This window comes from Chlamydotis macqueenii, chromosome 3, assembly GCF_036417535.1.
Source record: "Chlamydotis macqueenii isolate bChlMac1 chromosome 3, bChlMac1.mat, whole genome shotgun sequence".
In the NCBI taxonomy this organism is placed as follows: Eukaryota; Metazoa; Chordata; class Aves; order Otidiformes; family Otididae; genus Chlamydotis; species Chlamydotis macqueenii.
Window position 1 is genome coordinate 85,579,572 of NC_141558.1, and position 23,857 is coordinate 85,603,428.

Genomic DNA, 23,857 nt, shown 5'->3' on the forward strand with positions numbered 1-23,857 from the left:
CAGTTTACTAAGATCTATTAATTAAGAAGAGAGTCTTCAAACTGAATCTATATCATATTGGCAGTTTATTTTTTACCTTTATTTAATACTTCTGTATACTGGAAGAACTCCCAGAATATCCAGAGTGTTGTCAGATTATGTGTTTATTTTAGAAAGAGTTCTAGTAATTTTTACATGAAAATCTAAGAAAATGTGAGGGATGCAGTGATTTGTTTTGCTGGTATTCATGGGGATTTTCATTGTTGCTTTTTTTCCCCCTTTTTCTTTTGTTTTTGTCCATAGTATTTAGATTAGATTGGTCTGTTCCTGTTCAAATTCTTAAAGGTTAAATTTTAAAAATGTATTTCAGCATACACTGAAGATTCTGCTGTTTCCTAGAATTGGCAAAGAGGCTGAATTTATAACTTCCGATTTACATTGCACTATTTCAGACTTGACTCAGTTTTCTGGTGCGAAAATCTGTTTTGGCTTCTATGTAGTCCTTGGGACACAAAAAAAATAAATTGGGCTGTTGTGTTTTTTTCATTAATGCCAAACACATTAAAGGTAATGTAAGAGAGGGGAAATAGCAGCTCATATCTATAACTACAGTTTGTCTAATTTGTTGCTTTCGACAAATTAATCTTGACTCTTGACTGGCAAATAACAGTAATTTTCAAAAATAGAGCATTGTTTTACAAGAATTATGTATTCATTTTTTTTCTCTTGAAATACTATAACTTTCTGCGGTGTTATTCTGGTAATGGTAATGGTGCAACTTAGTGTCATTTTTTTTTTATTGATACCCATAGCATAAATCTGTGGTAATCTGGTTATGGGTAAATCTCTGGCAAAGAGATAATCTTAGAAAGGTTAAAAAATCTTCTTTCTAATTTCTAGTTCAAGATTAAGGGGCCATTTTTATAGATGATTTCATGTAGTCAGTCTCAGACAGTCTAGTTATAAAAAAATATTTTTTACTTCTTTCCTTTTACTCACTGAAATTAGTAAGGTACTTCAGACTGACAAATACTGATCTTCTCTGTGTAATCACTATACCATTCTCATTGATAGTCTTAATTCCTCTCTTTTCCCAGTGCTTACACAATTAATCTGAAGGATTAATTCTCCTGCTCGTTGTGCTTAGTGTGTCAGCAGAAAGCATGAATAACCTCTTGTACTACTGGCCTCTATTCTGTTGGACTCTTCACGCAGAAAAAAAAATCATGTAGCAATAAGTAAAATTCAGGTCTCTTTTAGCCAGTAATTTTTGTAGTCTCCTACCTTGAGAAGCAAGTTAATGCCAGTAATGCTTCTGTAACTAATATTTCTCTTTAATGCCCTTTCTCCTTTAAGCCCCCAATATGTGCAGCTTACATTGACTTCAGGGAATGCTCTGTAAATTCTTAAGTTGTGAATTTTGCACTGATGATGAGTGATATAGACAACGTATTTCTCTCTTGTTCTTTAGCTGAAATAATGAAAATGGGAAAGCACAGGTTATCTGAAACTGAGGGTTACTCTCTTCTTGTCTCTCCTTTTTCTACTGTTTAGAGAATGTACACTTTGCTGTGGTGAACTCTGGAGGAGATAAATGACCAAACCATTCCAGTCTTACAGCTCTTGATTTTCTGATGTTTATCTTCTGAAATAATGATATTTTTTTTCTCTTTGGTGTGCATCTCATTGTTTCAACCTCCAGCAGAGAATTGTTACTACAGTATAGTGATGTGAGGAATCTCAGTAAGAGAAGTCTTCAAAAGGCAGGGCATTATCCCCAGCAGCTACTTCAGCGTCAGCTTGCGATACTATGATACTATAATGCCTAAAAATTTTGGTATGTTGTTACAACAGAGTGATTCAGATATTCAAATGGCAGCAAGATTCCTAGTCCTTTAACTGGAGAGGATAAATGACTACTAAGTGACATTCAGAAGGCTTGCATATTGTGAGGAGCTGAAAACTTGTCCAAAAGAAACACTAGGCACAGACATGGTTCTGAACTCCTGCCCTTTTCTGGCAGTTGGGCACTTCGTGCAAGTACTTTAGATACTTTGGCTCACTCAGGTTCAGAACCTGGGTTCATCTTCTGAGAATAATAACTTAAATAAATATTTAAAATCATGGAATTATGCATGGGCAAGGGCATATGGCTGTTGTTGCCCATGATTTGCCTACCAAGTTGATGGTAACAGCATTTGTCGGGAACCAGGAAGCCTTTAGTCTAAAACCAGTTGATAGAGTTCAAACTTGCACTTGCTATTTTCCAGAAACATACCTTAGTAAGTGGGCTAAGGGCTGGTTTAGAAATCTTCTGCCCTTTATCTTGAGGATGATCTGCCACGTATCCTTAAATGCAAGACCTGGAGGCCTGGTGAAAGCATGCAAGAGGAAATTTGACTTTATCTGTAGCTGTGACATCCAGCCCAGAGGCATGGTATATTATGCCTGTGTAGGTTTCCAGTCTGAATATTTTAATTTGGTTTTGAAAAAGCAAGAGGAGGCTTCTGTGTGCCAGATTTTCTTATGAAGACTGAATTACTGAAATGAGAACTGCTCCTTCCTAAAGAAGATGTTGTCAGATGTCTGTTAAATAAGAACAAACTGTAAGAGAATAAAATACTAACTACATTTAATTAATCAGAAGAAGTGCAGTAGGTCTTCATGAAAGCTATAAATGTCTGCATCGAAAAATAGGTTGCTTTGCTTGGAGATTGGAGCAGATAATTTTATGTATGAAAGCTATGGTATCTACTGACTCTTGTAATAGAAAAGGGAGTAGATTTTTCTTTTGCATAAATAATCTTATATATTAAAAAATCCCATGCCCAAACCCTCTAAAAATCTAGCCTTCTGAAAGGGCAGGCTTTAGATCTTTTCAACTATGAGATCATAGAAGAACAGAAGGTTATAAAAAAAAATGAGAAAAAGAAAAGATTACTTCTTAGATGCTTTTAGTTCTAGAACTATTCTTCAGCATGTGCAACAATGTTCTGATACGGAGTTGTAGAATCTCCAGTATCAAATTCAGGTTTCAGTATCAGGAAAAAAAATATACATTGCAATTGCATGAACCTTGAAGGAAAATAAATTACTAACATCAGTCAGCTCGGTAAATCTTGTATTCTATTTGACACATTACTTTACAGAGTTGTCTGCTTGTTTGTGATTTTTTTTTTTTTTAAATGCTATATATTTTCAGGTTGGATGAGTTAATTGAAAGATTTCTCGAAGATAAAGATCCTGATAACACTCTGGATGTTGGTGCTGACATGCGCAAGATCAAGTATTGCTTCAGTCATGTGAAGGTATTTCTTTTAAACATAGATGGAAGTGCAACTGGCACTGAAAATGACTTAAAGACATTAACAATTTAAAAGTGTCAAAAGAAATGTAATGCAGTTGAGAGGCACTGGAAAAAAGTAAAACAATTGAACTGTGAAGTGCATGGAGGACTGATAGAAATTTGACATTTAGTTGGAAAAAATCAGCAGCATTTTCTAGAAAGCTAAGCAAGGATATCAGTATGCAGTAACTTGTACGAGAATGCTGGAAGTTATTGGAATCAACACAGACAAGTTATTTGTATATGGATAGATGTATTCATCTGTATTCCCAACACTATAGAGGCTTTAGTTTGGACGAACTATCTTGAAAGAGGTTTTTAAAAAGAGTAAAAACACCATACCCCTGAATTTGTTACACTTACTCTCGTGATGGTATTGTAAGCCCTTCTAAATCATCAGGCAAACAAGATACATTTAAACTAGGAAGAATAAATTAAATTAATTGGGAAAACAATAGAAGATAACATATACTTTTCTCTATTTTGGGATACAATTTTCCAACATACTAGGTATACGTTCCTGATCTTAATTTTTTGTCTTTAAATAATTAGATTTTAGATGTATTGTTAATACTGAAAGCTCTGTAATTTATGTAAAGTAAATTGTATGCTTGGTAGTGAAGATCAACAAATACAGCTTGTCCCATGCTTGACACAACACTTATAACTTGACAGTCAACTGGTGGCATGAGTTTTTTCTGTCAAGAGTCTAGAAATGCCTTACCTTTTCTACCATAGCTAGACAGCCTCAGAGCAGAACAAATACATAGCTGGAGGTAGTTAAGAGAGTGTGCTTTTTTTGTTTCTCCTAATAGAAACTAATGAATCATTCAAAGATTTCTCATAAAAAACTGCTCTCACAACACATCTCTGAAGAAAAAGACACTAACAAAGAAGCAGGAGAAGAAGAATTGAAAAAACTGAAAGAACTCCTACAGCAAAGAGACAATGAAATCAGTATCCTTTGTGAGGAAAAAAAATAATATTTGGGCTTGAGCTGATCTGGCTACAAAGGTTGTGTGTGTGAGACAGATGTTTGCTGTATGGAAGGAAATTCTCTCTCCTAACCTCACTGTGTTAAAGCAATTACTGAGTTCCCAACTTTTATGTGGCAGGACTCCTGCTTTGCACCTGCTTCTATTTTAGTTGTGACCCAAACCAAAATCCTAGATCCAAGCACCACTTAGTTTTAGAACAATCCAGCCAAGATTCAAATACTATGGATCAGGCCATGCCTAAAACACTCTTGTCAAGCAGATTAAACAATATTTTAGAATGGGAAACTGATGCTGTATAAAGACCAATTTATTACCTTACAAAGAATAGAATTTCCTGTAAGTGTTATTTTTAGCCGAATGAAGTGCTACTTTGGGGACTATTGGGCTATTTGCCTTTAGAGTAAATATAAAACTTATACTCTTTACATGCAACTTGAAAATTTAAATTAAAGCTAGAGTGTTTTGCATATAAAAATACTGAACTACTCAGAAATGCTTTGTCCATTTCACTGTCTCACAGGAAACGTGAGTAGCTGCACTGTTGTATGATGAGTGGGAGTTATTTTTAGCAGGTTGACAGAACTGTGGGCAGACCACAGCATCACTGTGTCCCTAACTTTGTAGCTATTTGGTGGGTAAAATTTGAACATGGCAAAGAACTGAAAAAATAGTTTTGTTTTGGTTTTGAGTTTATAGGTAACAGAGATTCTTTCACATTTATTAGTAAAAAGCAGACTCAGTTGCATTCTTTATGCTCAACAGTTCCAGATCAATTTTATATATCAAATGAGAATGGCATTTTACATTGGGGTGTAGCATGCTACCAGTCTGAATTGAGCGGGCAGGAAAGCTTCTCTATTTCTACTCTCTTCTCACAGAAGATAAAATGTTCATTTTCCAAGGTACACTTTCAAATACATTTAGCTATACACTGACTTGTCATTCCTTTTAAAAAATTATTCTATTTTCATGTCAATTTTAAGATCTCGATTCCCAGAAACATTTCTTCCTGAAATAAATTATTTTATTAGTATGACATTAATTATGTCATAAAAAGCAAAACATCTCTATCAAATGCATTTGTGCTTCATAGATATGTACAGCTTTGTTTGCAAAAACACAAGGAATAAACTTGTATAAATCCATGTTAGAGTTATACAGAAAGAATATAAAAATTAAGACTTTGAACACAAAACTGATCTACAGAGTCTGCAGCCACTAAGTGACTGTACATCATCATTAGAAAATTAATAAAGTGTCTCATGTGATGAAGTGGTGGGAAGTATGGAAGCTGTTTAGTCAATAAACTCTGAGGTCCTTCTTGCTTATGGTAGCTGGGAGCTATCAGAACAATTGATTTGTTAAATGTTTTATTATTACTACCTAGACCAGTTAATAATATTCTCCAAAGACTACTTAGATTTTCTGCTGTTGATTTAGAAGATGATGAGGATTAAAATTATTAGAATATTAAAAAAACATATCGCAGAGACTCCTGTGGTTTTGGCTGAATGCACATAGAATTTACACTGTAAGCCCTCTATAAGCTGTTAGGCAAAATGTATTTAAACCAAAAATACTTCCAGTAAAGACATAGTGTTATTGAAAGACATTTTCTAATGACCTGTTCTGCATTTTAGAAAATCTTCTTATTGTGTAAAGCTTATCAATGTGGTGCACTTGCCAGGCTACCTGTAAGTTAAGGAGTTTTTTTCCTTTGCTTGAAAATTTTGTTTATTACAGAATTTAAAAAAATAAAAAAGGAAGTGTCGCGCAATGGCGATAAGATACTAGAGTTTTCACTCCCGTTTGTAAATGTTTTTATCAGGCATTGACTGAATGGGATCAACAATTGTTGTCAATGTGTGAACTTGTTACTGTTTAGTAAAAATGATTCTGCTGTTTGGAAAAACTATGGTGAATGACTATAATTACAAAGAATATGCCCAACTACAAATTCTTATTCACATACAGGCTTCCATGATGTGAATTGTTCCACTTGGTAAAAAAAAAGACTTGGAGATAAACAAAAATGATTGTTGCTTTATAAAAAAAAAGATATTCTTTATGATTTACTTAATTTATCTTGCAGACATTCTGGTAAATATGCTAAAAAAAGAAAAAAAGAAAGCACAAGATGCTCTTTTCCAGCTTAGTGCTGCCTCTGCTGGTTCTACAGTCTTGGAGCAGTCTCTTTCTATAAACTTGGAAGAAAGTTGGAGCCCACCTAGCTGTTTTAGTCTGAAAGAGGCAAAAGATTTCAGCTCTTCAGTTTACAAACTACCTTTTCTTTCCAGACAAACAGGTTAGTGGAATTAATTAAGTGAGCGGTTATTAGACTATTACAATATGATTTACAGCATATCATTCAAATGTGTACCAGAACAGGAAAGTTTTATTTTTAATGTCAGCCATATGGCAATTAAAGAAATTCCAGAAACGTATGTTGTCCTCCCCAGAAGTTATAAATACTGAATCATACACGTTAAAATATGAGATTAAATATTTGCATCATTAGATTCCAGAAGAATGAGTTTTAAAATATGTGGACGTACAAGTAATATTTACTGTTAATATTTTGGAAAGTGTTCTTCTGCATACTAAATTTTCAAAAGTACCTGAAACCATTCCTAGAACCTGATTTTACAAGATTTTATGGATATGTTTCGCTTTATCCATATAAGCAATACCACAGGATTTAAGTATGTGCTTCAATCTTTATAGAAACAGCAACTCAAACCATGCAAATTATATTGACCAGTTGGCATGGGTTGTGTAAGGAAGTTTTTACAGTGGTTAATTGAAAAGAGTTAACTGTTAAGCATTGCAGTTATCTTTACTTACATCATCTGAGCTAGTTATTTACAACAATAAATAACAATATTCTTGCAAATTGTTAGTTCCAAAACCCATGTAAGACAACTACCAGTAACTGTAGACAGTTTTGTTACATTTTTTTGCTAACTGAATTGTTCAAATAAAAAGATTTGTGGTTGTTATTCTTTAGTAATTAAATAAGAATCTCAGAAGTATTAGCAAATTCTCAGCTTTGATACTATGATCTCTTTTTGCAAACAACAATGTGTTTATGTTCATATGAGTTTTCTTTGAACATAGAGTAGGAATAAGCATGCCAGCTCAAATGACTAAATTGTTGAACCTTATCTCCTGCACTCTGCATTGGCAAGGACTGATATTTCAGAAAAAGTTTGGATGATGACCTGACTTTGAATTCTGTCCTGACATTTCCTCAAATAGAAGTGGAAGTGAGGCATCATTCTCTCTTGAGCACAGAGCCTCATTTTTCACATATTGCAAACCTGCAAATAATATTCATAATTATAAAGTTATCCATTCCTTTCAAAATCCACCTGAACTGTATACATATGTCTTCTTATCTATAGGCGTGAAGGATTTCCTAAAGATGTGTGAAAGGGCTTGGGCGTGAACTAGGGCAGAACTCCCAAGTAGAACCTTTAGTGTAACATTAAAGCTATTGATCATTTAAACACTTTTCATGCCTTATATCATTTATGAAGATTTCAATGTACAGCATGTAGGCTATGCATATGTTAACTATTTTAACAGTTTACTTAGTTTGCAAGCTTTCTTTTTTTTTTTAAATTCTGTTGTCTCAGCTCTACAATTAGCCTGTTTTAATGGGATATAAAGTGGTATTTCTAGTGTCTCTAATCACGTCTCTAATGTGTTTTCCATTTGTCTATCTCATTGCCTTATCCTGAAAACAATTAATCTAGAAAATCAACAGAAAGAGAGAAAAAAATTAGTTAGTTTAGTTAAATAGTTGTGGGAGAGTGTCCTGGTTCTGGCTAGAATAAATTTTCACCTGAGCTGGGAGAGGAACTGGAGCTGGTGGCACCTGTGACTGGGGGACACAGCTGGGACAGGTTACTCATTAGCCAACAGCTGGGATCATTTACCCAAATTGGCCAAAGGGCTGTTCCACCCCATGGGACACCATGCTCAGTATATCAGTGAGGAGAGTGCTAAGGGAAGCCTCTTGTTACTCAGGAGGAAACTGGGCATCAGGATTTGCTATGAACTATCGTACTGTAATTTACCTGCTTCAGTATCTTCTGTTATTGGAGTTTGTTTGTTTTCCATCTCAGTTTTTTTTTTTTCTGTTTTTCTTTTAAGCTTTTTTTTATCTCAACTCAAAAGTTTTGCCTTCTTTTCTTTACCATTTCTCCTCTATGTCCCACTGGAGGATGGGGTGAGTGAGAGGCTGCATAGCTTGGTCCTGAGTGGGGCTAAACTGTGACAGAGAGTCTAGCTAATATTTAGTTTCTTAAAAGACAAATTATTTAACTTAAAACCTTACATTTATTTTGCAATTGCTAAGTTCTGTAGCTGTAACATTTGTTTGCCTGGAAACAGATCTTTACCATTCTGTGATAGAAAATAGAATAATTTCATTGTTATTTTCATACTAGAATTGCTGCCGTTTTTACTTCATAAAATCCCCAAATTTTCTCACTTGTTATCCAGTACCTCAGAAAAAATAATTTATACTGCTAAATTTATTGAAAGTAGGCTACTGATAATAGTACAGGCAGCCGTGTCAACATACTGGCAAAGTTTATTTCGCTGTATGGTGAGAAATGCATTGTCTTGTATAACTCCTATGTCTGTGGTGAAACTTATTTTTATATGATCTAGGGCCTTTTCCATGTGGAAAGATATAGGTAATCATGTTTCTTTTCTGTCCTATCCTGGCACTGATTTAAGCAGAAGTGTAGCCATACTCTTTCACTGTTGAGCTTAAGGTAATAATTTTCCTCTTAACACAGATTATCTTAAGCTCATCACAGCAGTGAAATGACTCCTGAACTACGCTTGTCCCATGGCAGGTTGACTTGGAAGGTGAATGTGTGGCTTCTACAAGTGTATGTATCTATATAGGCATGCTTGTCGGGTTTTTTGGTGGGGTTTTTTTTTTTTTTTTGGTTTTTTAGTCCATGCTATATGGAGTGTGTATGTTGTTTTTTTTTTTTTTTTAGAAGAAATTGAGTGAATATAGTACATCTTCAGAGGCTTGAAGATATTGAAATAATACTGTAATATATTTTAAGTACCCAAGAAGGTAATTATTAAACTTTTCCCTGCCTCCTATATGCCTGAAACTCTAAATAGCAGCCTTTAATGGTAATAACAGTACAAGCAGAAAGAGAAACAAAGCCTTACACCCCAGGTTTGATTTCCAAGTGGTCTTTGGGCACTACTATATCATATCAGGGGCTCTGAGCAACCTGATCTGGTTGGAGATGTCCCTGCTCCTTGCAGGGGTTGGACTAGGTGACCTTTGAAGGTCCCTTCCAACTCAAATTATTCTATGATTCTGTATTTTCCAACTACTAATAAATACTAAGTTGTAAAGAGTTGATTTAATGTTAAATGGTATTTTTTTCTGAACAGGTGTGTCTTTGTTTTTTAAATATCTGGATTCATATTCAATATAGTATCATTAGTAAAATATTGTCAGCCACGAGGTTTGATACCAGTGGAAAATCCAATAAGAGAGAGTGAAATTGGATGTGTAGGTTGTTCTGTTTTGTATTGTTTGTTTTTTATATATAATAATCTGTATTAGGATGTTCTCCTTGAAGATTAGAGCAGAGGAGTACGCAAGCACAGCATTCTAGCAATGCTCTAGGTTTTGCTGATGACATTGGGTTATGTAGCACAGAATTCTTCAGTGAAAAGTTGTACCAGTTTATATGCTGACAGATTTGTTTTTCTTGAATCCCAAAAGACTTCTTTTAAGAGTGAAGGGTAGGTAGGCTGCCTGGAAGCAGTGGAAGACCTCCTGCTGCTGACATTTTGGCAAGCGAGCTCCAATCACTGAGGAGCTTTTACAGATTGCATAAAACAGTTAGCTTAGAGTGAACAGACTAGAATTTTTATTTTAGTCCAAGTGTTATACTATGAAAAAAGAGAACTTACTTTTCAATACCCGTCTTAATTGCAGAACACTCAAATTTATAAATCCATAACTACATGAGTAAGAGTGAACAAAACACTGTAACTTACTCAGTAGCTGCTGTTATTTATTGCATCATAATATCTTTTGTAAATCTGAAACAGACGTAACTCTCTGGCTATGAATTTAATTCATGTTTCAAATGAGCATTCCAGAAAATGCAATAACAAGTTATTGGTATAATAACCTGAGCTTTACAAATGCTTCAATGACTTTATTTTTAATAAAATAATTTAGTTCATCATAAAGTCTCTACTGCAGCTTTAGTTTTATTCATAATTTGTATCTGGTAGAGATATTGTATGTTAAGTCCAAATTCAAATGTAGAACTACATATAGTCTTTCTCAGGAGATGGTTTCAATTATAAATTAGTAGATTCAAGATAAATCAAAACATGAATGGACCTGGCAAAACAAGAAAAAAATCATACTGCATCATACATTTCACTGAAGTGATAAACATTTTGCTGTATTTTACTTTTATCATATTGCTTCTTCTGTACAGAGAAATCTTATTCTGAAATAGATATCAAACCACTGCTTGCTTCTAGTGTAATTCTGTCAGTGTAAGAGATATATGATACCATTTTTCCTCCTGCTGGATTTGTTTTTCTCCTGAAATATAAACAGTTTGGTTACCAGAAAACACTATGAATATTATGACATTCAAATAACACAATAAATCTTAATAATAGCTCCAAACAGTTGTATGTCCTGATGGGCTTGAGAGGGATTATTTTGCTCTTAAAAAATATTTTATTAGGGTCATGTTTTGACAATTTTTATACATTTCCTTTATCTTTCACTTAGAAGTTGTGAGGTTTTTTTAAATTTTGGTGAAAAACTTACCTGTGGGGTTTAAGATCACTCTTTACTAGGCACTATGCAAGTATGTACAAAAAAGAGCCTTCCTACTGAAGGGCTGAAAGGTGAGAGATTATTTCTATAAACAGATGGTGATTATGGATAGCAAGAAAGTAGTGATGATAACACATTGCTCAATTCTGAAAGCTAAATAGTGTTATCTTATATTAAGACTTCTCAAAATATTTATCTTGGCTAATATATATATTTATGTAATAATTTCAGGGAAAAACTTCCTTCTATTTTTTGAAAACTCACAGGAGGCTCCCTAATGGGAAGTATTGCCTGAGGTTTTCCATCAGAATTTTTTCTATGTCCTTCAGTTCAGAAAAAGGCAGGTCTCAACCCTCCAGAAAAATTAAATGCTTAGCAAACCTATATGTTTTTTTGGAGTCTTTTCTGTGTCTAGTAGTGCTTTGGAATATCTGGGGACAGACTCTTGGCACTGTGCTGATGACAGATCTTTTGTCAACAAACAGATGTCCCCATTTTGTTGCTATTTGGTCAGCAAAAGAGTTCACTGATGCATTTAGGGTGTTGGTCAGACTTACTTTCTTTTCTGACTAACAAGAAAGATGAACAGTATGTGCTACATTTTCTGTTACAGGTGCAGGAAAAAGTATATATTCCCTTTGCTCTCCAGCTGAACTTCTACCAGCTCTTAGTGAATATTTCATTGCTACTGTTAAACTTTTTAAATTCATATTTAAAATAAAATGTGTTGTTTTGCTAATTTCTTAAGCATTAAATGTTCTCTATAATATAGAGTGATTATTTGCTATGATAAATTTTTTTGTTATTGCCAATTTTAAGGATGAAGCAGGAAGTATCAGATTTCACTGCTTAAGATTTAGGTGTTTTAAAAAGCCTTCAAAATAAATTCAGCAAATCTTAACAGTCAGCATATGCTTTTGAACACTTTTATAGGGCTTTACTTCTGATAAGTTTAACAAAGTTATTTTCTGGTATTTCAAGTCACCAGATAAAACATGTATTGCTAGTGCTCCAGTTTATGTCGTAAGTATGAATGCATGTCTGTCTTCAGGCATATGTTTTGTAGCATGTAATTGTGGGAATTTTTTAATTTGGCACGTGCTTTTATACATTTCTGTATCTCTAACTATCTTAAAGATCAGTTTTATTTCCCTTTTCCATCTTGTAAAATGAACAAAAAGTAAAAATTTAAAATTTGAATTAGTTTCTAGAACAAAATTATTCTCTTTAAGAGTACAATGAATACCAAGAAGACTAACTCTGATTGTATAGGAGGCTTGACTGAATTCTGGGATTTCTTTTTATATTTGTTTGGGGATTTTTTTTCAAGATCTTATCTTCTATCTGTACTGCTTCCAAGAGACTTGTTTTGTCGGAATTCACCGTGAGTCCACTGTGAGTTTTACTTGAGTGAGGGCTTTGAACTGAACTCACCGAGATTAGTAAACAGTAAAAAACGAATGCATTAAGAAGTTTGAGGCTCTGTAAAAGTATCTGTGTAAGCAAGAACAGATGACTATTCTTTGTTATGAAGAAATATAAATATGTGCTGTAAGACTTAAAGTTAAGTGAGCTCTTGCAATTCATAATCCATGATAAAGCCCTGTGTGTTAGGATTTTTGTCATCTTAACCAAGTGTTTATAAATATGAACATAGTTATTTTTAGGAGATGAAGCCCAGATTTTGCTTTTTGGAGCTAGGTCTCTGTTTGCAACATCAAAGAAAAATTTTGTGAGTTATAAGGATTTAGTGAGAGCGAGGAGTGGATCTTTACAGTATTTTCATTGATTTTTCAGAGATGTTGAAACTTAATTATCTTATATATTGAAAATTCTGTTACCTAAAACCACTTACTGCTTATATGAGCATCAACAGCAATTTTTTTTTCTCCACATTTATTTAGTTTTACAAAACATTTCTGTTTTTCCTAAGATGCCCATCATGTCTTTCTTCCCACTTCTCAGCTGGGAAGCTCTTCTGATGTGGAACGTATGTTTGGAAGCTTGTTAAAGATGCTTTTGGCAGTTTTTACTGCCTTCCTCTTGAGTCTGTTTAGATGGGGAAACTTTCCAGTATTTTTATGCCAGTTTACTGTTCTCTTATCCAGATTAGTCGGCTGAAACGTAACCTAGTGTTCCCTGGAAGTTCTTTACAATTTCAAATCTTTTTGGCTTCCTGGTTCATTAGCCATGTTTTGACTGTCTAAAAATGCTTTGGATCCTTCAGACTAACTCCCTGAAGATGGCTTGGTTTTTTGGTTTTCTTTTTTTTTTTTTTTTTTTTTGTGACTGAAGCTCTTCAACTCTTGATATTTTAGAAGTAAAATACGCTTCTGAAATCTTCTGCATACTTGAAGGGATTTAATTCCTTATATATAGATTGTCAGGTTTGGCAAATGCATCTGTGAAACTTCCATATTGTTATGAACATCAGTTCCAAGAGACTGCAGAGCCTTTTAATAGAGCCACGGCATGCATGTTGTGAGTTGTTAATATAAAGAACTAGAAGATCTTCCTATTAGCTTAATCTTTAGATATTTCTGTGGAGATACTGCTAGTTCTGCTAAATCGTAGAATAGTCTAGAGGTCTGTTTTGCTTTTGTTTGTGAAAAGGCATTTTTTTATATTAAAAACACATGCTATTCCTAACAGAAACAGATATGGTCTTGAGAGACTGGTCTTAGCGTATTTCAATATAAAACCAAACTAGAAATTATTGGAAATACCCACAAACATTTACTTTTTCCTGATATTTGCAGTACATTTAACAGGTTAAGGTAAGCTTCATACAAATGTTTCAGGCCAACTTCGTGCTTCTGATATTGTGCAATTTTTCCACTGAAGTTGGTGGAGCTATGACTTTTTGCCTCAGTGAGAATGGGCTCTCAAGTGTTGGATGCTTTTGCTGAAAAAAATCAAACATTGTACAGTTCACTTGTCTTTGCATCATCTTTTTATCTCCTATAGTTTTAGTTCTGGAACATCTATTTAGTAACTGTGCCTTTCAGCCAAAGTTGTAAGTTCAGAAAACATACTTTTAGAATAATAACATGACATTACCAGGAGGTTATGTAGGATTTCAGTTAATTTGAGGAAAATTTGGACCATTATTGACTTTTATGTGAAAGAAAAGAGTAAATCAATTGTTGGAAAAGAGCTATACAATTAGAACTGAGGTGATACTTGGTTTTTTTTCCATGATGTTATGCGGTAAGTTTGGTAGCTTTTACTTCTAAGTCAGTTAAAAGCATTTACGGATGTTCATTGCAGGGCTAGTCTTACTGATCTATGGCTGAGATGTTCTGCTGTATCCATCTACCAAGCTACACTGAAAACAGCCTTTAATCTTTTTATTCCTAGAGGGAGGTAGGAGGTGGTCTAACACTTTTGTAATTAAGGCAAATTTGAAAGTTAGACTGATTAGTTATACAAAGAGCTGAAGTGTGGTTTGTTGTTTTGTTTTTTTTTGTAAACTTGTGTGCAATCAGAAATCCCTTTGTGGATAATTCTGTCCACTTTCCTATAACAGAAGTGGTGTAGCTAAAGAAATTAAACATTGATGAGCATTTAGCAGGAATTCCAGTTCTTCAAATCACTAATAACTGACTCTGATACAGTGAATTGTGGAAGCTAGTCGTGGCAAAGTTCTAAACTGTCTACTTTTGTATTACATTACAGTGCTTATGATTATTCTTCTCCTTAGTAGTTTTTATGTTTTTGTGTTTTTCAGTTTTTCCTGATATGATTTCTGTGAGTCATTTGGTGACTGTTGAGCAAAACATTTGTGGAAAGATGTTGTTGTTGTTAATGAAGCTATGCCAAATACTTCTACAAACAGTCTTACTCCTAGTGTAAGCCCCTTAAGTGATTTTTCAGCATGCTTTTACTAGATCCACATTCAAATAAAACTAATTTTCATCTTTTACTCTCTTTTCTAGTTTCCTAATCATCAATCTAGTTTCCAGTAATTTTCTATAATCAGTGTTCTCAGTCTTTTACTTCATTCTATCTTGAGTATAATCTGAAGCCTTTTCCATTTGGTCATCTCCTGGCCCTTGAACTGCGGCTGCCTCTTTGTGTGGCTGAACTTGTTTACTGTTACTATCTTAGTATTTATTGTAATTCTGTAATTCCTTCAAATAATAAGCAGCTCAATAACTATATTCTGAAGTTCAGCTCTAAACAAAACTTGTATAGAAAAGTAATCTGAAAATCTGATGATGTTAATATTGGATGCTGTGTTTGAAAACTTCTGCAACGTATTTTATTATGCCTATTACAATGCAACTATTGCTTTCTACTACCATTTAAAACCCTTTAAGAATATCACTTTATCTTTCTGGTACTAACAAACTTTCCCAAAAATCTGGATGGAGAGATTAACTTATTTAATATTTATAATATGTATTTGCACACTATTTTAGGAAGACACTGTCTCTCTTTTCCTTATTCCTCAAACAGAATTCAAACCAGTTTCTCTGTATTTATATCTCAATATAGAAAAAACCAAGATAGTCTGATTTATCACATCAGTAGTTCAAGATTATTAAATTTTTGGCTTTAAAAATTTTCACCGTAGAAGTGAAACTGATATCTTGACATCCTTTAGAGTATGTATATATCTGGTTTATGCTCTCCTGAAAGTAAAGGCAGACTCATGCAGGATCTTTTAAGTGAAGACCTGGAGCATTTCAACTGTAACGGTATCTTCTCTTTGCATTGCTTTATACTTTCTGACATTACGTTTAGCTCACATTTTCAAGCTTGTTTTTCCCTTTGCATTTATGAGGATCTAGTGGTCACTTGCAAACTATATAATATGAAATGCGTACAAAACTATATACATCTAAAATGTCAATGAAGGGGATATAAAAATAAAGTTTGAAGTGGTAACTTTCATTCTCCCTCAAAATCACTGCCTTTAAAACAGTGAAGTCAATGTGCAGCTAGCCTTTTATAATACAGAAGATATTATCCAGGATGTATCCAAGTGATAGAAATCTTTTATTGAAAAGATTTTTCTTTTTGAAGTGTCTGTGTATCTTTTTTCCCCCCAAGAAAAAAAAAAAGTAAATGTGTTTTAGAATCATAGAATAGTTACAGCTGGAAGGGACCTTCAAAGGTCATCTAGTCCAACACCCTTCAAGGAGCAGACACATATCCAACGAGATCAGGCTGCTCAGACTTGCTCCATCCCTGGAAACATTCAAGGCCAGGCTGGACCTCTACCTTGCCTCTAGACAACCTGTTCCAGTGTTCCACCGCTCTCATGGTAAAAATTTTTTTCCTGATGTCCAGTCTAAATCTACCTCCTTCTATTTTAAAACCATTACCCCTTGTCCTATCACAACAGGCCCTGCTAAACAGTTTTTCCTCACCTTTCTTATAGGCCTCCCTTAGGTACTGGAAGGTTGCTATGCAGTCTCCCCAGAGCCTTCTCTTCTCCAGGCTGAACAGCCCCAACTCCCTCAGCCTGTCCTCATAGGAGAGGTGCTCCAGCCCTCTGATCATCTTTGTGGCCCTCCTCTGAACCTGTCCAACAGGTCCATGTCCTTCTTGCGCTGGGGGCTCCAGAGCTGGATGCAGTAGTCCAGGTGGCGTCTTGTGAGAGCAGAATAGAGGGAGAATCGCCTCCCTTGACCTGCTGGCCATGCTTCTTTTGATGCAGCCCAGGATGCAGTTGGCTGTTTCAGGGCTGCTCTTGATCCATTCTCTGCCCAGCCTGTATTTGTGCTTGGGATTATCCTCATCCAGTTGCAGGACCTTGCACTTGGCCCTAATGAACTTCATGAGGCTGGCAAGGGCCCACGTCTCCAGCCTGTCAAGGTCCCTCTGGATGGCATCCCTTCCCTCCAGCATGTCAATGACACCACGCAGCTTGGTGGTGTTGGTGAACTTGCTGACGGTGCACTCTATCCCACTGTTAGTGTTGCTGACAAAGATGTTAAACAGGACCAGTCCCAATACTGACCTTGTTTACAGTGTATTTGCTTCCAGAGGTCAGGCACTAAGAGAATATACCCTAAGATGTTATTCATGATTTTGTGTTAATACTGATTGCTGAGTTTTCTCATGTGTTCTCCAAATTTTTGTCTGTTTTCAAGAGATCTGTCTCAAGCCCTTTATTTTTAAATTGCTTTAACAGCGTGAGTAAATTTTTTATACTTTCTTTTTCTTAATTTCTAAATGTTCTCTTGTAGTAAACGCAGCACAGAGAAAGCTGTGCTGTGCTAGATAAGTAGGTTTTTTTTTTTTTCATATGAAGTCCTTGTCACTTCTGACTGCTAAACTGCTGAAATGGCTCATTTTTCCTGTGAGGCTTGTATTCCTGAAATAAATAAAAATAATAACAGTACATCAAAATAGTACCCAGACATGAATGTTGTAAGGACATGTTCCTGTGCCACTGCCAAAACAAACAGCAGCACCCAGTCCTGGACATAAAAGTGCTGGAAATAGCTGTGTCAGTTCCAATGTCAGGTATTTCACAGAAGGGTATAAAACTCCAACATAGACTGGTGTTTGATAACTTGTGGTTCTGTTTGTTTTCTTGTTGATGTCTTAGTCAATTACTTAGTGTTTAGCTGAAGTGCTAAAGCACAAGTTCTAATATTTCTTCCAGTTTGTAGTTGCTATGATAATTCTATGTATTTATCTGGCCAACCCCCTTCTGGTTTCTGAGGGCCATGTGCATATTTAAAATTATAAATACCTCAGTCTTTTAGATGCTTGTTTTCAGACCACAAGCAATTCCACCTCATGAAGGCCCATTGATCAGTACATCCACATGGCTTAAAGGGGGGATAGTACAAGGTATCTTACCTCCCACTCTTGTGGGGGGTCTACAGTTTGAGAGCATAGCCTATAAAGCTAAGAAAGTGAATGGGTCCAAAGCAGTCACAAGATTTATTACATCATTGCATGACCAAGCAATGGTATAATAATATGATATACATACAACGTTATACAAGGATTTATTGTCGGGGCTTCTGAAAACCACTAATGCTGTTTTAGTCCCTGAGGAAGTACATATAAGCATATTGTTATTTATCTGTGATGTCAGTGGGACCTAATCACAAATTGAACGTTCATTTAATGTTTTGATACTTCCTTGCATTTATCCTTACTCTTTTAAGATGCAAGGTCAAGTCAAAAGGATCTCTTTCCCCTGCTTAACTTCCCTCATGAATCATCACAGGTTGCTATTGTGGTGTTCTTGGGTGTCTTCAAGTGAATTTAAGATTAATAAAGCTGAATATAAAAACTTAACATCTTTTTCAGAATAAAAAAAAAAGCCCTGATGACAGTATGAACTTTGAAATCCTTTCTATAAGTATTCAGAGTTAGGACTGTGTATTGGAATATGACCTGTTTTGGTTTTGATTAGCTTTTGACATATGCTCCTTCAGGATTTAAATGAGAATTAACGTACCCACTTCAATCCAGGTAACTATTACGCAGAATTATGGAAACAATGGGAAGAACTACTCAGAGCTTAGAGTACCACTCCTGAAGAGAAAGTTTGCCTGTAGTTTGTAATACAACTTTGTAGGTTTTCAGACTCCAAGCTCATTTGAGTACATACTATAAATAAGCATGTTTTATTCCATGACTGACAAGCCTTGAATGAATAGGCCTTTCTTCAAATAAAAGATTTTACTTCACTCTTCCATACATTTGTTGCCCTATGTTTGATTCCTGCAGTGTACTCTGTATAGAGCTACAACTTTGTTTCTAAACGGTTTAATCTGGTGTAAAAAGTTGCTGCTTATCTGTTAAATAGAAGTGGTCTCTGCATATACATGATGGCACAAATTTACAGTATTCCTTCTATGCACATATTTCTAAATGAAGCCCTTGGCATTAGAAATGTCAGTCACTTGGGACCTGCCTCCCTAAAAAACACTGCTAGAAGTTGCATCTATTACAAAAGGGAAGATTTGTGGTCAGACCATTGTTTCAGAAGTGACTTCTCCATTGGCCTCCTCATGAGGTGCCCCAGAGCTGTCTAGTACTAGCTTTCCATACTGCTCCAAGTCTACTTTCTCCAGATTTTAGAAGGCAGGAATAGATTGAAGGGTGCCAACTACGAGAGGAAATAAATGTTTCTATATTCCTATGAGTGGACTTGTTAGCTGTAGTTTTTAATATTAAATCGTTGCATGTTTAGGTGGAAAAAAAAAGCTTAGGTAAACTGGGTCTTGTCTTGGTCTTTTGAGTAAATTAACTTTTAATACTGGTTTTTGAGCGTCTGTGGTGATGTCTAAAGCAGTGGAGAGGAACTCAAAAAGAGGAAAAAGTGAAAAAGATGCTAGGCCTTTATTTTCTCTCTTATACTCTATTTCTGGGGGTTTTTTTTATTCAAATGTCAGGAATCCATTTAATCTATTTGGTGGAATATATTAAGAGACCATGTGCTGGTTACAAATAGGAAATGTGTTTCTGAATACTATTTTTTATCTTTCTCGTGAAACTACTGTGTCTGCCAGGAAACTGTAGTGGGAATATACAGTGGCAGCAACTGATATTACAATAGTTTTGGTTCCTCACAGTTGACTATCTAAGCAGCGGGAGGAGAAAATTGATGTGGAAGGCGTAAAAAGGGAAGGGCAGGGATGGATTTGAGTTATTTTTTGATAAATAGAGTGGAAAAGGGCAGAGAGATGTGTGGCTTAGGATGTATTCCTGATGAAACAAAATAAGATGAGAAAGGAGAAAGACCATAGGCTGGAGGGAAGCAAGATAGAATCATAGAATCACATGGTTGGATGGGACCTATAAGATCATCTAGTCCAACCGTCTTCCCGCTACCATTGCTGCTACAGGTACTAAACCATATCTTGTAGCTCCTCATCAAGCCACCTCTTGAACACTGCCAGGGACGGAGACTCCACCACCTCCCTGGGCAGGCCGTTCCAGTGCCTTACCACTCTTTGAGAGAAAAAGTTTTTCCTCACGTCCAATTTAAACCTCCTCTGGTACAACTTGTGGCCATTTCCTCGGGTCCTGCTTGTTGCCTGGGAGAAGAGGCCAAACGCCTGCTCATCACAACCTGCCTTCAGGAAGCTATAGAGTGCAATGAGAGCTCCCCTGAGCCTCCTCTTCTCCAGACTAAACAATCTCAGCTCTCTCAGCCGCTCCTCATAAGACTTGTGCTCCAGACCCCTCACCAGCTTTGTTGCCCTTCTCTGGACACGTTCCAGGGCTTCAATGTCTGTCTTGTAGTGAGGGGCCCAAAACTCAACACAATACTCAAGGTGTGGCCTCACCAGCGCCGAATACAGGGGGATGATTACCTCCCTGCTCCTGCTGGCCACACTATTTCTAATGCAGGCCAGGATGCCGTTGGCCCTCTTGGCCACCTGGGCACACTGTTGGCTCATGTTCAGCTCAGCATCAACCAACACCCCGAGGTCCCTTTCCTCTTCACAGTCCTCCAGCTACTCAGCTGTGAGCCTATAGCACTGCATGGGGTTATTGTGGCCGAAGTGCAGGACCCGACACTTGGCCTTGTTGAACCTCATCTCATTCAGCTCAGCCCAGCGATCCAGCCTATCCAGATCTGATTTAACTAGGGAACAAAGTCTGAATCCAAGAGAATTATTGAATGGAAAATTACTAGAGAGAAAATACACTAATATGTGTTTTGAAATGACATGTACACTAAACCAAAAACAGTAGTTGGGAAGTGACTGCTTGTCTCTCTTAGTTTAGCTGTTACCTCTAAAAAGAACTGAAGGCTCAAAGACAGGGGCCTGAGCTGAAGCTTCATTAAATTAGGGCGGCTGTAGAAAGAAGAGTTACACTGCTGCATATCTAATTGCAATCCCTTATGCAGATTTTTTAGTCTTTAAGATAAACAGGTTGGTCTGGAGTCAAAGCAACCAGGTTAATAGCAGATTACTTTTTCCTTTATAGATACTTTTGATCACTTTGTTTAGAACAACTATGTTGTTACAGCCAAATATCTAACTCTGTCATAATACAGGTTGTGCAGATCAATGCCTGGTAAAATACCTGTTCAAAAGTCCAGCAAAATAAGATTCAGTCATTGACAGCCTGATGACTGTCGTGTATTTGATGCTTTTCTGTTACAGCAGCCTAGGTGTGTGTTATAGATGCTTTTTTCATAAAATTTTCCTTTTCTATTTGCTACTGAATGAGGCATAAATAGTGTCAATGCCAAGTATAACAATGACTATGTAACACCATGTTCCAATCAATCGTCTCTTTGCAGACTTTTTGTAAGTTACTCTTTATAGTGCATTCATATGCTAGGCAGTGCAGAGAGAAGAGAGGAAAAACAGCAGAATAACAAAAATGGAATAGGATCAGGTCATGGGTAAAGTAGTCAGTGTTTGTTATTTGGAACCTGCTTGATGCTATTTTTCCTGAAAAAAAAAGTAAAATTGAATTTATTATTACTGGGGTGTAATACTTTGAACAGTAAAATATATAATGCTGTCATATGATTCTGGGGCTAAATTGAGTTTTTGTGTGGCTGAATGGAATGCCCATCTTGGTTGGATTGAAAAATGTCATAAGGCTTTTTTTTGCCCAAGCGTTTCTGCCAAGTGCGTACAGGAAGTGGCTTTGGCAGTTGTATCCAAACAAGTAACTTCATTTCCTGGAATCTGCTTTTTTGCAAAATGTGGACTTTAGGAAAGAAAGTGTAAAGAGGCATGTTAAGGGGTAGCGGAGGGATCACTTCTTAAAGCCTCTGAAAATAAGTTTGCCCAAATTATCAAACTAATTTTTTTCTAGATATGATCGCAACAGCATAATATAATTTATTTTTTCAAATTGATAGTGTCTTTATATAATAAAAATAATATTCAAAATCTGTTGAGCATAACTAGACATAATTACTGAAACTACAATCTTTACTGGGGTCCATTTCACAGTGGTCTGTTTTATGTCTGGAATAAAAGGAGACAGTGTTTAGTGTTTATTGGCAAGGTAGCCATAAAGTAGTTGAGATACAAGAGAATGAGTTGTATGAGTACACAGGTGATAGAGGTCTATTAGGAAACAGAGGTTTAGTAAAGCTTCTATTTACTGCCTTATAAAACAAAAAAAAAAGGAGACTTGAGTTGATGTAACATTAAACATGTGTGCTAAGAATATGAAAATTTTCTCTGGTTGGTCAGGTGCTATTTTTTTTATGCAAATTAATCTTTTTTTTCTAGTGTAACTTGTTGGATTTGAATCATACTTTATTTTTTTTCCTTCTATTTTTTTTTCTACTTTAAGGTTACTATCCTGAATATTTCAATTACCATGCCTGCAACCTTCCTCAGTGCTGGATAGCTGCCTATAATATAAGCACAGTTGCCTTCTTCCTATGCTCTTAATCTTAGGGTTGAATCATAGATCTTTTTCAGATGCTTGAAAAGCAGTAGCTCAAAACCTGTTTTATATCAAATGGGTTTTTTTAAGGGTTATTGCAAATGAGGGGCTATTTCAGAATTGATAACAGAGAAAACAGTACGTTGAAAAATGCAGTAGCAATGAACCATACTGTGATGCATCAGATGGCAATCTTGAAAAAAATTTCAAAAAAATAATATTGCAAAGTCCTGAAGTTTAAAGAGAAGTTAATACTTATGACAGAAGAAATCTTAGTGTCAGAAAAAATGCTACAAAATTCTCAGGTAACGGAGAAATCAGAATATATTTTTTAATAATAGAATTTAGTTGAGTACTAATACAAAGACAATATATGAAACAATTTAGTATAACTTTTGATTTATGTGCAATTTTTTTCAAATTGTTAAAGATTCTTTTAGTGGATGAAGAGACAAGGAAAAAATACTTCAGAAGCAGTTCAGCGCAATACTTAAAGCAAGATTAAGGAGAAGCAAATATTTTGTATACCTTTCCCAATGGCAAAGGCTGTGCTTGCGAAGTTGTAAATAGCGGCTGCTGTAAATTTGTTTTGAGGTGGAAGCTTTGCCTTTCCCTTTTTATTTTTGATACTTTGTTTGATATCTTATTCTTCATGTAATCATGTATTTTTTGGTTTTGTAATGTTCACTTTTTCATTACTTATGCAGAGGATCTTCAGACAATTGTCTTATTTGGATTTGTGCCCACTGACTACGTGTGCCAGTCTTGTTAGTCCAAAAGAAATTAAACTTCTTAGTGGGAATATTTCCTGAATAATGCATGAGCTTCTCTTAACATCTGCCTTTGTATGTTTCTGTTTTTTTTTTTTTTCCTGAATACTTGTGATAAAGTGTATTGTCTGACTGATATTGTTAGCTGGCTTAGAAACTTATTTTAGTTGTTTGTCATGTTTTTTTCTTCATGTTCACTGTTGTTTGCATGCTTCTACTGCTGTGTGGATTTAAGTTATAAATAAAACAATTCAGCTTTTCATTGCATTATAGAGGCAATACATTTCATTGAATAAGGTCCCAGACTGAGATGCAGAGCATCTGTTTTTTATTTAAATCTTTATTATTTACTAAGTTTGTGAACTTATACAAGTGACCTCATCTCTCTGAACCAGTTTCCTCAACTGTAAAATGAATTAGAGTGGCTTATCTTTCTTGATCATTTCAAGATTCCATGTTCAAAGGCCATCTGTAAGTGCAAAATCTTGTTTTTCTAACATTGAGGCACAGATGAAATCATTTGTGAAAGTAAGACAGGGAATTAGAAGCAGAAACC

General features: G+C 35.4%; 1 protein-coding gene across 1 annotated transcript in view; it reads left to right on the top strand.

The window, feature by feature from the left end:
* KIF6 (kinesin family member 6) overlaps positions 1-23,857 on the top strand; it is a 163,450-nt gene that overhangs the window by 69,553 nt on the left and 70,040 nt on the right. Inside the window, exons 11-13 of the mRNA XM_086743876.1 lie at positions 3,182-3,287; positions 4,141-4,282; positions 6,416-6,628. Of these exons, the coding sequence (XP_086600002.1) occupies positions 3,182-3,287; positions 4,141-4,282; positions 6,416-6,628 (461 nt within the window). The remainder of the gene's footprint in view (positions 1-3,181; positions 3,288-4,140; positions 4,283-6,415; positions 6,629-23,857) is intronic.